The sequence below is a fragment of the Channa argus genome, chromosome 10 (genome assembly GCF_033026475.1).
Source record: "Channa argus isolate prfri chromosome 10, Channa argus male v1.0, whole genome shotgun sequence".
NCBI lineage: Eukaryota > Metazoa > Chordata > Actinopteri > Anabantiformes > Channidae > Channa > Channa argus.
In genome coordinates, this window is record NC_090206.1 from 22345210 (window position 1) to 22359051 (window position 13842).

The following is a 13842-nucleotide window of genomic DNA, read 5'->3' on the forward strand; positions in this document are numbered from 1 at the left end:
TGAAAGGACTGAAGACTGCTGCCACGGCCATCTGGTAAGCACGGCACTCCCGGGCTTCAGAGCTCATGTCAACCTGACTGCCAACACGCCATCCACAGTGGGCCACCAAGGGCTCTTATGGCACCCAGGTTACTTTACCAATCACATTCACAGAAACGGACTAATTATGCAGTTGCCCGTCAGCAGCACCGAGGTTGACTGAATGGAACCCATGGAGACAATTATTTTGTTCAATCTTTTCAGTAAAGGTCATTGCGGGTCATTTCCTCACACATGTCCATACAAGCATACAAAATTCTTTGTCTCTGTTTGTAGCATGTTACTTCTCTAGTTCTAATATCCTGTCCCTTTGACCTAAATAACGTTGTGACAGTGTTCAGTAAATAATAGCTGTTTGAATCCATAGCTACATCTGTAAATCAATCTTCCTGAATGCACATATAAATATGCAGATAAAAACACTCCCAGTATTTCCATGATCTGTAATATTCTAAAGCAATACTGTAATTCTGTGACTTGTTTTTTTTGGTCAGGCATTTTCACCTTTAAGGATGAGCTTCTGATGTCTTTACATTTGTGTTACATTACATTTAGTCATTTAGTAGACGCTTTTATCCTAAGCGACTTACAAGTGAGGTACAAGGCAGCAAAAATCTAAGTCAAGGAGAAAACATCAAAGCAAAGTCCTATCAGAAAAGTGTTCACATTTCAAGAGATGCAAGTACGAGAAACAGCAGAAAGGAAGTTGTTTTTTAAAAATAGATTTAAGTGCATAGGAAGGTGCGGAAGAGTTCAGTTTTTAGCAGTGAGTCAGCTGAGCGTGCAGAGTTTGGTAGCTTGTTCCACCATCCTGGGATCAAGTTTTGCTTTGTGTCTTCTGTGCGGTGCTGGGACCACCAGACGTCGTTCGTTGGCAGACCGCAGCGGACGGGAAGGATTGTAGACTTGAATGAGTTAGCTGAGGTAACCACCCTGTGAGCAAGAGACAGAGCTTTGAACCTGATGTGAGCAGCTACAGGAAGCCAGTGCAGAGATCTGAAGAGTGGTGTGACATGGGTCTTTTTTGGCTGATTAAAAATGAGGCGAGCTGCTGCGTTTTGGATCATCTGCAAGGGTTTGATTGTGGATACCGGTGACCCCATCCACAAAGCGTTGCAGTAATTAAAACGAGATATGACCAGCGCCTGTAATGAGTTGGGTTGTATATTCCGTGATGTAGGGTCTGATCTTCCTGATGTTGTAGAGGGCAAATCTGCATGTCCTCGAGACTGAGGAGATGTGGTCCTTAAAGCTCAGTTTGTCGTCGTTGAAGTCTCTTTATAATTTGAAATGTATAAGCATTATACAATTAATGATGTACCTCGTAAGTGGCTGTGCAGCCAAGCATCCTGGTTATGATCAGTTTTTTGGACACTGTGGTTGACCATCATGATCAGCAAAACTTAAAATAAACCCACCCCATTCGAAAATGTTTCTATTTGCATGTTTAAGGCTAAAAATGTGGTGCTCTTTGTATTAAATGCCAGCGAAGTAAAACCATCGGACCTGGATAATTAGCATCATGTACACAATAATTAACAAGTTGTCTTTGTGTTAATTGTAAACGTTATATCCCAACAATGATAAACATCAGGATAATACTTGTTACCCATATGCTGCATCAATGCTAACCTGCTTATGAAGAGTTTGATCTTGGTAAAAGTATAGCTAATTAACAGTATTTATTTAAACGTATTACTTGATCAGATTAAACACCTCCCTCTGAAGAACAGAGCTTATCAAATATCTTAAACACAGAGGAGACTAAAGAGACAGATTTTTCATCTTTGTAATCTCTTCCAGCCTGAAAGGCAGGATAAGTAGATTTGGGTGTGTGTGTGTGTTTGGAGTTGGGTTGGCGTCAGTGTTGGGGGAAGAGTTTTTAGGGTCATGCCATGGAATGTTTCTTTGTCTCTAGCAAACAACCACAGCAACCTATTAATCACCATCCATGGAACAAGCATGGACTGACCTTTGAGTAACTCATTAATAAAACCTCGCAGACAATCTCACTACGTTTGTCTTTTTAGTGTGCGGGAGATAAAACAGAAAACACATCCTTTTTGCCTTTTTATCCAAGCTACATTAGAAAAACTACCACCGTGGTCAGTTAAAATGAAATTGAAGTTACAGTAGCCAGTGACAAACGTTTGTAGTACCCATTACACTGTACAACCAACCTTACACCCCTATGCAATATAAAAGTATTAATTGTTGTGTAATCACTTAATAATTGTATTAAGTTTGAACCCACAAACAGCTTTCTCGGCTTTTACCTGGGTTGTGTGTAATGCAACATGTACTGTATAATTTGTCATTTCGCTCTGTGTTACAACATACACACAGAGGCCATCAGGAGTATTTTGGGAATCAGCATTTTGCTCAAGGACACTTAGATATGAGGACCGGACAAGTCTGGAATTTACTGACTCCCTGCTATACACCCTGAGCTACATCCCCATAACAGGAGGTAGGTAAGAGGACGAATCCATACTGTAAGTGTTCCTAAAAATGGGAGAGGGTACAAGATACACATGAGATGAGTTACTGAACAAAAGCTTATAAACATTTGCAGTTGCAGCAATAGTTAGAAGATTTAGAAAGAATGATGATGATATCTCTGAGAAGGTACAGTGGCTGTCCTCCAATAATGACGCCACACACAGTCCGCTGTTTACACAACCTTGAACTGAAAGACTAGCGGGAAAGAGCTTTTGATGTGACACAAGCACTCTCTGTGGAAAATGGTGACTGATCAGACACTGAAGGACACCGCTTGATGTCAACCTCTAGAGACACTGTCCACAGCGTCCAAAACAGTAAAACACTCCAAGATGAAACTTTGCCAAAGAACATAAAAAGGAACTTAATAATACTGGCAGCACATTCTTTGGTCAGATTAAACCAACATCAATTTTGATTAGATCAGATTAAACACAGGAGGTTTTTAAATAAGGCAAAAGTGAAAACTATGACTTTCCCCTGCAGTTAATCAAACACCTTTTATTAAGTATAGCAACACAGCGTCTGCAGCAAAGAGCAGTTGAAAATCCTCAGTGAAGAATGCCAAATTGTGTCTCTGCAGACTTGTACTAAACTAGTATTACCAATATCACCAAGGATCAAGCCGGTATATTTTAACAAAATAAAACAATGGATTCTTACAAATGAACTGAGTACGAACTGTTGTTGCATTCGGCCTTAAAGTATGGATCGTTTATTACAGTTACATTAGTAAAACTGTTATTTTCATACAAATAATTTGGCTTCACCTTTTTGGAGCTTTGGCTAAAATCTAATACCTGCATAAGAGGCAAATGTTTTTAATTACTTGCTTTTATCTTAATATTTTGTTGTATATGTAAAAGGTCACAAAAGCAGCACAAAAGAAATATGGGTATCGTGTCTATTTATAAACTGCTGTATGCTTCGTTAAATGTGCTAATTTGCCAAAATCTTTCTTTCCTTGACAAAATCGGATGTAAACTTTGCAGCAGATTTCCTGTGCTTCAATACACTATTCTGTAGGTAGAATGTTAAAAGAAATACATCACCTGTATGCTACAGTTTATCATCCTTAATTACACAGTATTTAATTTATTTTACAAGTATGGTTGTTTATTGTTTCATTTTAAACAGGCCAAACATGACATACTTTCCTAATTCATGCTTTGCAAACTTTGAAGTCTAGTTGGAATTAGATGCTAAAAAACAAGGCAAAGGCAGCCATCTTATGATCAGGGTGATGTTCCGTTAGGGCCAATTGAACTGCCCTCTGATACTGTCAAGAAGAATAGAAAATGGCCAGCGTGACACAAAGCACACATCTCATCCCATACACCTTTTGGGTAAATTGCTTGTGTGATTTGAGAAAATGGAAGTGGTTGGTACTCTGTGCTGAAGAGTTCTGCCTGTGATCCAATCAGAGCTGTTAACGCCACTACAGGAGTCACATAGTTACAGTAAAAGTGCAGGCGCAGTCTATAGAGCTGTAATTACAGTGTGGGTAAGTAGAGGTGTAATCAGTGCTGAAAATGGGTATATAAAGGTGGGCTCAGTCAGTTCACAAGTTGTAGTTAACTCCTCTGTAGACTACATGGACCTAATTCAAGGCAACATCTGGGATGGGAGGGACACAGTGCCTGCCAAAAACTTTTATAACCTAGTCTAGATTGCTCAAACATCCAACAGAGGTACTGACCCCAGTTCAGCATAATTGCATGACATAATTTCATAATTAACCATGTTAGTAAACAAAGAAACACCTAATGGGCAAGTTGAAAAACAATAAAAAAAAAGAAAGAAAGGTGTTTGTTGAATATTTGTGAAACATACACAAAGAACCAGTGACGTGTGAAAAACGAATCAAATTTTTCGAGTTCAGTAAATCAATTGTCTTCTGTTGTGCATTTGGTGACTGCTGATGAAATAACTGACCAATCACAGCCAATTTGGCCACAACGGAAAGGGGACGTGGCCAACATATTCCCTACTGCAAATAGAATTTACAAAGATAATTGGATGAGAAGAACAAAGTGACAAAGATAGTTCTTACAGAAGATGAATTGCAGAAATTACAATTCATATGCATATTGCCGTTTCCTGTTTCTAGAAACTGGTACCGTAGCTTTAAGGAAACCAAACAAATGGTGGCCAGAAACATCAGTTTAAAATGTGCTGCTATGTAAGCGTTATATTTACAACTTGTTTCTTTCACCCCAAGTGGTTAGAAATAGAAAAAATCAGTTACTGCAATTCTTTTTATCCAAGTTACCTTAGAAATTCTGATTAAAAGTCACTCGACCATAGAAAACTGAACTTTGTGGTGATTTCTCTGTCAATTACTAGTCTTTATTAAAATGCATTTTAAAGTGCTGAGACGTCTTCTTTACATAACTGTTTAACAATGGAGCTCATTACCACCTCACCTCCTTATACCTGAAAAACAATTTAAATGTTGTTTTACCAGTTTGCACGGATATCACATCCTATTGACTTATCTGTCAGGAATCCATTCTGGATTTCTAGCTTACCTATGTTTATGGTGAAAATGTGACTGCTATCTGCCAATTACAGCCCGCGGATATAACTCAGGGACGTGGGGAGTTTCAGAGACTTATGTGGGAGGAGTCACATTCTATCACTGTTACAGCAATTCCCAATCATTGCCTAAAGATCTCAGTCGAGGTCATTTCCACAGTTATTTGAGAAAAAGCTCATGTCAGTAAATTCCCTCTGTGGCTGTAAATGTGTGAGAGGAAGACTATTCTCTGATCAAGGTCAGTAAAGTGTCCTAAATTATTTAAGTCCTCACTATGGTAGAAGAAAAGGCTAAAAATGTGTCAAGCTAAATAGGAAAATACTGACTGAGGTAGAAGACTGAAAAAAGAAATCCCTGGCAGGTTTTTGCACTGCAAATTAAAAATGTCGCATTTCAGCATTAAAATAACTAAAATTATACTTAATACATGTAATTACGTTTAAAACAAATCCAGCTGATATTATCAGGGGAGTTAAAATAATTGTTGTTAATTTAGCATAAACACTATTTGCTACTAACAGCAATTAACTACAAGGCGAGTGTTTAATGTAACTTGCATTAATGGAGAAGCTATTAAAATAAATGAATTATTGATATGGTATAACACAAGCATTCAGAGTGTGAGTGCTATTGATCCTGATATGATAAAACCCAATGTCTGATAGCAGGCGTTTTGTGCCAAAGGAGGTAATATCAGGTGTGACAGGTGACTGAACAGTTGGATCGGTTCAGCTCTTAATGCCGCAGACCTAAACTGTTTCCATATTAGGTAGAACTTTAAACTAGAGCATAAATTGAAGTCAGAGGGACCTTAATCTTGAATAATGGGATGGATTTGTAAGGGATATGAATGCCGAGGTGGGCTGAGTTGCGGAAGGGATTCAAATGAAATCCTCGATTTGGTCGGGTCAGTATAGTTTAATGGATGTGGACTGTAAGCCTCCACAGACACCTCCCTCGCTTGTGTTATTCAATCAGGAGTATAAACTTTTTGTCAACAAAAAACCAAACACACACCTCGTATTACTCCATTGCTCTGCTCGCTACTACAAACCACAAAAAACGAAACCTGTTTGATGAAGTATTTTGCTTAAAGACATTAATACTGTAAATGTTATAATTTCACGACCCCAAACGCCTCGTTAGCTAGAGAGAATGACAAAACTCCTCTTTTCCTGCGGAAAAAAAGGTCTCTATTCTGTCCTTTGAAAATAATTCACTTACACTTTACCAATGTGCATGTGTTAACTCAATTCCTTCACGCAAATCACAATTTCCTTTGCCCGGAAGATCATGAAAAAAAATAAAAGAATGAGCCAGTTGGTCGATTTTTCCACTCAAAACTCAGACAAGATGTGAGAGAAGTTGCATTCTGATGTGTTTCTGAGTGTGTCAGGAGAGCCACTCCCAGGAGAATGTGACACAGCAGGGCTGACAGCTCCATCATAAAGCTCCCCAGCCAGTCGTCAATCACTCAGCAAGGCTCCCGTCGGCCATGGCGCTGTAGAAGATGAGCAGGCATGCAGACACTCTCACACTCACACATATACATACAAGAACAGAGAAGACACAAATACCATAGCAGGAGACCACTTCACCATCACTCTACTGGGAGACTTCCAACTAAGCCTGGTAGACTGGTTTCAACTTTTCAAACACATTGAACTTATGGTTCAAAAACACGGACATTTCCACCGGATTCTGCAAACTGTGAATCACGCGTTTGGCAAATAGCACATAATCCTGTGCTTTCTCTATGATGTGTAAAAACACTCACTGCTACACCGCTGTGATACTGTACACAAACCGTGACATCCACAGACCCACCGCGTGCCAAATATGCACACACCACGATCAAAGCTTCCTCTCGGTGATTACTCTCACCCGAGTGCCATGCTCCCCATGGAGATGTGGGAGGAATGCAACCCACAAAACAGTTTAGAGAATGGTTCCCGTGCATTTCCTTCACGTCACATACCTGCTGTACTTTTCGGGAGTAAAATAAAAGTAAGAGCAGTAAAACTGCTAGGGGGGGTTTTAAAAAGATCTGGGGCAGAAATTAGGAAGCATAATAGACCTCCAGGGAATATCACTATGCTGGGTTTCTATGCTCGCTCTGCCGTTACTCAAAAGAACTATCACTTTTGTGTGCACAGGTTTTTATGTGAACTATTATTTTCAACAAAAACTCTAAAAATCTAAAAATGTAGTCCATAGAGAAAAAACTAACAAACAAAAGATAGCAAAGACAAAAAATAAATACAAATAAAAGAATATGAAAGCTTTCCTTTTTTCTAAGAAACTGGGGTATAGAGATAAAATAGAGCTAGCTCTTCAATCGATATACTATTCTTTATTATATATATTTTTTTACTATCAACTTAAGAAGAACTTAGTGCAAGATGTTGATATTTATGTGAGATTCTGCAATTTGCCATTTAAGAACTGTTGCTCAATTTATCGGTGCCCTGTTATGTGGTGAGCAGTTGAAAGATCTGTGTCCAACACATATGGCTGCAGGTCAGATTATGATTACAAGATCTATCATTAAACACTAGCCTAAGGTGCTTTGACCAAGTACAAGTATAACTACTTAATGCTTAACATAAGGTTTGTTGCAGAAAGACTATATCTAGCAGAAAAACACAGCATTCTAGTTAATCTTAGTCAGGCCACTCCTCCAAAACAATCATGTCAAAGTACAGTATGTAAGTTCCTCTAACAGAAGTATGGCCCGCCCCAAGTAGCATCCTTCCTAGGATCCCAAGAGGACACTTCCAAGTGTGCAAGCCTGTACACTTTGACTTGCTTGTCAATGCATAAGTCACACTGGGAGCCAATTTCTCTCTGCAAGATGCAGTCATATGGGCCACACTCCTGCTCTTCAGGAAACACATTAGGAGCTAAGGAACTGTTGACATCCACACATTTGCCCAGCAACTATGGAAGTACAGTCCACACCTTATGAAGAATTCTTCAAGCAAGAAACATAAACAAACAAAATATTTCTAAGTCAAGGCAACATGGTGGTGGAAGGGTTAGCGCTGCTGCCTGCAAGGTCTTTCTGTGTAAGCTTTGCATGTCCTCTTTCTTGCGTGGGTTTCTTCTTCCTCTCTCTATTGTGAACAGCATCTATATTCCACAGCATCTATATTTTGAGATGAGGTCTGGGTAAGTTCAAAATTAACATGTGTCACCGAAGCCATTCTGTAGTAGATTTACCTCAATGTTCACGGTCATTGTCCTGCTGCATCACTCAGCTTTGTCTAAGCTTCAGCTAGCAGACAGCCACGCTGACATTATCCTTTAGAGAACCTTGATAAACTTGCAAAATATTTTTTCCTCCGCAGCTCTTCTGAATAAAAAAAACTTTATAACTTGTCATCGTCTTTTGTCTACAGAATAATGGACAACTCTGTAAACTCAGTTTCTATGAATTACCCTTTTTTTCAACTGCTTCTTAATTGCCCTTTAGAAAATCTCAGTAGTCATGACAGGATAGCAGGTCCTTGAAGACGTCACCCTGAATAAGAATGTGAAATTTATAGTCTGCGATAAAAAAAGTCATCTGGAAGTTTCAGCATCAATGAGTATCAATGCTCACAAGTTTAATTCTCTTTCCATAAACACAATAGTTGGTAAAATATGATCTGTATATCATTGCAATTAATTTGAATAATCTTTTAGAAGAATCATGAACCAGCTGTCTGTCAAATGTAATGAAGATGTTAAAATTTTCTTCACTGACGCATTGTTTATTCACATTCAGCTCATTAGAATCAGTATGGAGGAAAACGGGCTCATCACACAGGCTCAGTCATTTCACCTTTGTCCTTTCTGTAATTTATCTGTTTTAGTATTCACATAGTTGATTCACCATACTGGAGACTATCCCGAACCAATTAGCAAGAAGTAAAATATTAAACTTTTCAATATCATATTGAAATCAATGCTTGCTTAAGGGAAAGTCGGTCTGGCCTACAGTGGAAAGGAAAGCACATTGCAATTAGCACCAAAAATGTATGTGCGGTGGGAAATAAATACTGAACAAAGCAATGCTGTACATAAGTGTGATAAATGCTGGTAAGGGAAATGCTGCAGTTTGTAGTTGGGTAGTTGTCACTCATTTATTTGACAAAACTACTTTGTAAGCATTTGCAGAAGTAGTTACATAGACACCAAGACAACATTATGGCTTCTGTGCGATATTAACAGTGATTACTGTTTCCATGAGAGAGGCACGGCATTATGCAGCGTACCCATTTATGTGTAGTGTCTCTATTAATGAGTGCCCTCAACAACCATTCAGTGGTCCTCCATTTTGAAGCACTGTTTTGGAGGGACCCTTTTAGAAAGAACCACTGTATTTCTGGAACAAATACTCAAACTAATGGTCCAACTCGTTTCCCTGAAAGTCAATTTCATTTCTACTTTTATTCACAGTCCCATTGACTTAAACAACAGAATAGATCATTTTACCAACAATATATGATTTATGTGAAAGGTTTAGTGCAATACTAGTTGTAACCAGTGACTAGAGGTTACAACAAGAGCTAATTTATCTGTGTTTATGTTAAGTGAGAAGCTAAATTAACTGATGACCACCAGAAATGGTCTGAATAGAAAAATACTTGGTATGATGAGAGCTGAGGGTAAATTACCATTTACTTGTAGAGTGTGGATCTGAAAGAGTTTCTCATAGCCATCAGCATGACAGGTATAGTTGCCCATGTGGGTTGTGGTCACCTTGGTGATGTACAGTGAGCCGTCATCCCCAAAGTCCTACCAGAGGAAAAAAAAAGAACAGAGTTTCAATGACTTAGACAAACTAATGGAAATCCTGAAGTTATTGGTGAAGGCACTGAAATCTGGAAATGAACTGATTCAGAGACAACGCAAGCGAAAAGTGTGCAGATGAAAAGACAAACATATCCCATATAATAAGAAATGAAAAATGCAACAATGATCGAAAATAGCACAATGTGAAGAAATGTCCATCAATCCGAGTCAAAAGTGGGTGGCACAGAAAACAACTGAGGAAAATTTGTCAAATGTGTTTTCTGGTTCATGTCATTTTTCCAATCAGAGGCAAGTGATCTGATGGAAAGAGGCTGAGACTATAATTGATTAGCGTGGAAATTACCCAGTGTGTCAGAAGATAACAGGAAAATATAGTGCTGCAGTCACTGCTCATTTCAAATGTCACTGTCCCAGAAAAGTCTGAAAAACGAGTTGTTGTCCTTTGGTTAACATGCACGCTGCATAAATACACAAAACATGTTGCACTTTAATTCTGACGCGGCCTACTTAAAGCAAAACAAAAGCTGTAATTAAACCGCACCCTATCCATGATGTGAACTTGTGCAGAGCCAACTGAAACATGATTAATTCATGATGGGATGTGATTATTAAGCCAGTGAACACAAAAAAAATGGTGCCGGACAAGGAAAGGGAGCAAACAGAAGAATAAATTATTCAAGCTCTAGCACAGATAGAAGCCCCCAAAGCTAATGAGCCCACTGACGGTGTGCCAATGAGATGAGTCCCATCTGGCAAAGCAGGGAAAGTCTGCCACCTTGTTAAGGCACAGTGCATTAAAGTCACCTTTTGACAGCATAATGGGTTTTGTATTAACGAGTATAAAAGCAATCTTACATTCATAAAATGAATATAAAGCTTTTATCAAACCAAGTGAAATTTTGTACATAAACAAAACCCTTAACTTGTTCTTTGGAAGACTTAATCATTTATCAAAATTCTGTCAACCTAAAAATACCTTTAAATGAACAGACCTCAGGAGGTGTTTTCAATTTAGTTATATTTTTGGATGGCTGCAGTACTGAGTCAGAATCTTTATGACTTTATGAGAGGCGCTCTGGGAACGACAAATAATTTCAGGATGGATAATTTGCTATCTGAAGCAACATGTGAATATTTAGACTAGAGAAGCACTGATTTTGTTTAATAATCTCTTTTCATGTCTCTCCACTTTGATGCTAAGATGCTAAAATACCATAAGTGTGGGTTTTTTATATATATATATATATATATATATATATATATATATATAGGCTTGCAGTGGAATGTGTTGCTGCTCCAGTTTATTTATTATTTGAGCCATTTTAGAGATGTATATATGTATTGTATAAAAGTTTTGTACACAAGTTGAAAATAACAGAGCAGAAGCCGTTTTGTCTGACTGATTACTGAGAATACAGTACATGTGATCAACGTAAGTGAACATGAGAGACTGGAAGTTTCTTTTAAAACTCACTCTTACACTTGTAAGTGGGGGTGACATGCTTGATATGCCTCACTTACCATGGAATTACATTAAATTAAATCGAAATCTTGAGGAGTTACTTGGAAACAACAGAACTAAAATAGTTAACAACAACAAATTTCACCACTTTCCAAAGCACACGAGCTTTTCAGAAATGACCGTGTTCCAGCTCTCTGCTTTCATCAGTTTTCTCTTCAGAGGCCACTAACTTGATGAAGGCCAAGTGCCAAAACGTGTTCACTCGTGATTGCTGCAATGCATTAAAAAATCATTCCCATTACCTTTAGTGGAGTGAACTTTTGCTCCTAAGAATGTGCATGACTCTGCCCCTATGCTCCCTTGCATTTGTTTATAAAAAAAAATAAAATAATAATTCATCTCTAATTACCAGTCCTCTTTCACAACAGTTCATTACAAGAAAAAAATGCATTTTCTCATTAAAAAGCATTTAACATTTGGATCACATCTTTGCTGGCTGTTTACATCTTGGCATTTGGCTTCCCTTTAAATGTCCACAGACAAGCGAGGAGAGTCAGCCATCATGTTTACAGGCATACAGTGTGTTTATCACTTCGTTTCAGTGTGCTCCGATCTAACCTACGAGTTTGGTAACGGCTCGGGCTGAGTGAAGCATCAGAGCTTCACAATATGAGGGGAAATCGATGGTGCGTCTTGGCCCCTTGGGCTGAGAGCATATTGTGTCACCTTCTTAAATGAAAAATGAATGGGGGAAGAAATGAAACTCAGAGGGGTGGAACGAGCCACGGCAGAGGCTGTCGACATGATTCCTCTACCTCACCTCACCTCACCTCACCACTCTCACCCCAGCTATCAGCAGCACCCAGCACCCAGCTCTCTGCAGAGAAAGCAGACCAGGGTACTACCACTCAAAGGAAGGGAGACAAGGGCAGGTAGAGGTGGATTTACAAATAGGCCATAGCCCTCAAGAAACTATAATTAATAAAGCTGTCAATGCCAGGTCAAATCAGAAAGGACACTGAAGAGCCACCTTATTGGACAGCTAACCTCCTGTAGTGACAAGGCATTTCAGTGAATGTCTACTGAAGAAGTTTTCCGCTCAGCCTAAACTGTGTCTGAAAGAAGCATAAAAGTGAGTGAAAATGCTAATATGCGTGTTCTTATGGACTTCTGGTGTTTGTTTAGATATGCAGAAAGATTTTGTTTCATGGCCAAATATTTGGAGATTCTTGTTCCTAAAATGTCTGCCTCCATCCCAAGACAATGGTGCTCATAGCAGTGAAATATTTAATTATATTGAAAAAAGAAATCACAGATCTCACTGTCCAGCCTTCTGTTGACAGTTTCTGGAAACAGTTGTTGTCATTACTAATTAGTCATTTTCATTGCATTAAGTCATTTAGCAGACACACATAAGCAACTTTAGGTTCAGTGTCTTGCACAAGCACATTTTGAGATGTGGACTGGAGGAGCTAGACCATCAACTACAGTATGACTATACTATGGTTAAGTACAATCTGCTGTGTGTTTGATGCCACAATCAGATGAAATGCCATCACCCCCTTCGTAGTGACATAGAGACAGACATTTTATCTTATAATACCAAACCAATCATAGCTGGTCACAACCAGATGTACTGTTAGTGCAAATATGTGTTTTTGTTGATAGTTGTGAGAACCAGCCCTTTAAACGTGTGAGAAGTGAGCCTGCTGGCATTCAAAATGTGCTTTCACCTCTCAAGGTCAACTTTTAATTTCCATTTATACAAATAAAATGAACATGTTACTACATTATTGCTACATTTTAAGCAGTTTAAGATTTGGATAACAGGATGATGCATCAGTAGCAGGCACCTTACTAGGTTTGTGGGCTTATTGTGAATGAAATGACAAACAGCGAGGTAATGTCACATTGTTCCGGATACAAACAAACAAAAACAGGAAACAACAACAACAACAAAAACACCATACCTGGGATGGTATCTGTAGAGGGAAAAAACAGACATATAAAGGTTTAGTTCAGTATCATTATGAAGGCATATGAAATGGATTGTAATTTTTTTGATTTTAAACAACTAAATAAAATACACAAATTCACCGGGTTTGGTTCCTTATATCTCTGATAGGACCCTACACTGTGTTTGGAGTAAGCGTCATCCAAACAAAGCATTTTCATTATGTGAATGCACTTGTGTAATTTTGTCTGTGCATTTTTTAAAAGTTCTTGGATTTAATAGAACAAATGATCAACAATAACATAGCCTTATAATAGTACAGTATATAACTTAATGTAGGGCTAATAAAAGGATAATGTAAGAGTAGTGTCCAGGGTGGAGCAATGTTTGAATTTTACCAGTTCGAATTGGGAGTCAGCGTTTTTTATACAGTGAAGCCACACTCGTGACTATTGATTCATTATGGTGTGATCACACCATAATTAAAGCTGTGTCCTAACTCGTATCGAGACATATGACCATCCTGTTGTGTTGATGTGTGACACT

General features: G+C 38.5%; 1 protein-coding gene across 7 annotated transcripts in view; it reads right to left on the minus strand.

Moving 5' to 3' along the window:
- fstl5 (follistatin-like 5) overlaps nt 1-13842 on the minus strand; it is a 147970-nt gene that overhangs the window by 34090 nt on the left and 100038 nt on the right. For 5 of the 7 annotated variants that reach the window (XM_067519175.1, XM_067519171.1, XM_067519172.1 and 2 more), the window contains 2 exons: nt 13313-13324; nt 9742-9862 (listed from right to left, as the gene is read on the minus strand). In XM_067519175.1, coding sequence (XP_067375276.1) covers nt 9742-9862; nt 13313-13324 — 133 coding nt within the window. The remainder of the gene's footprint in view (nt 1-9741; nt 9863-13312; nt 13325-13842) is intronic. The other 2 variants (XM_067519174.1, XM_067519173.1) reach the window with 1 other exon arrangement.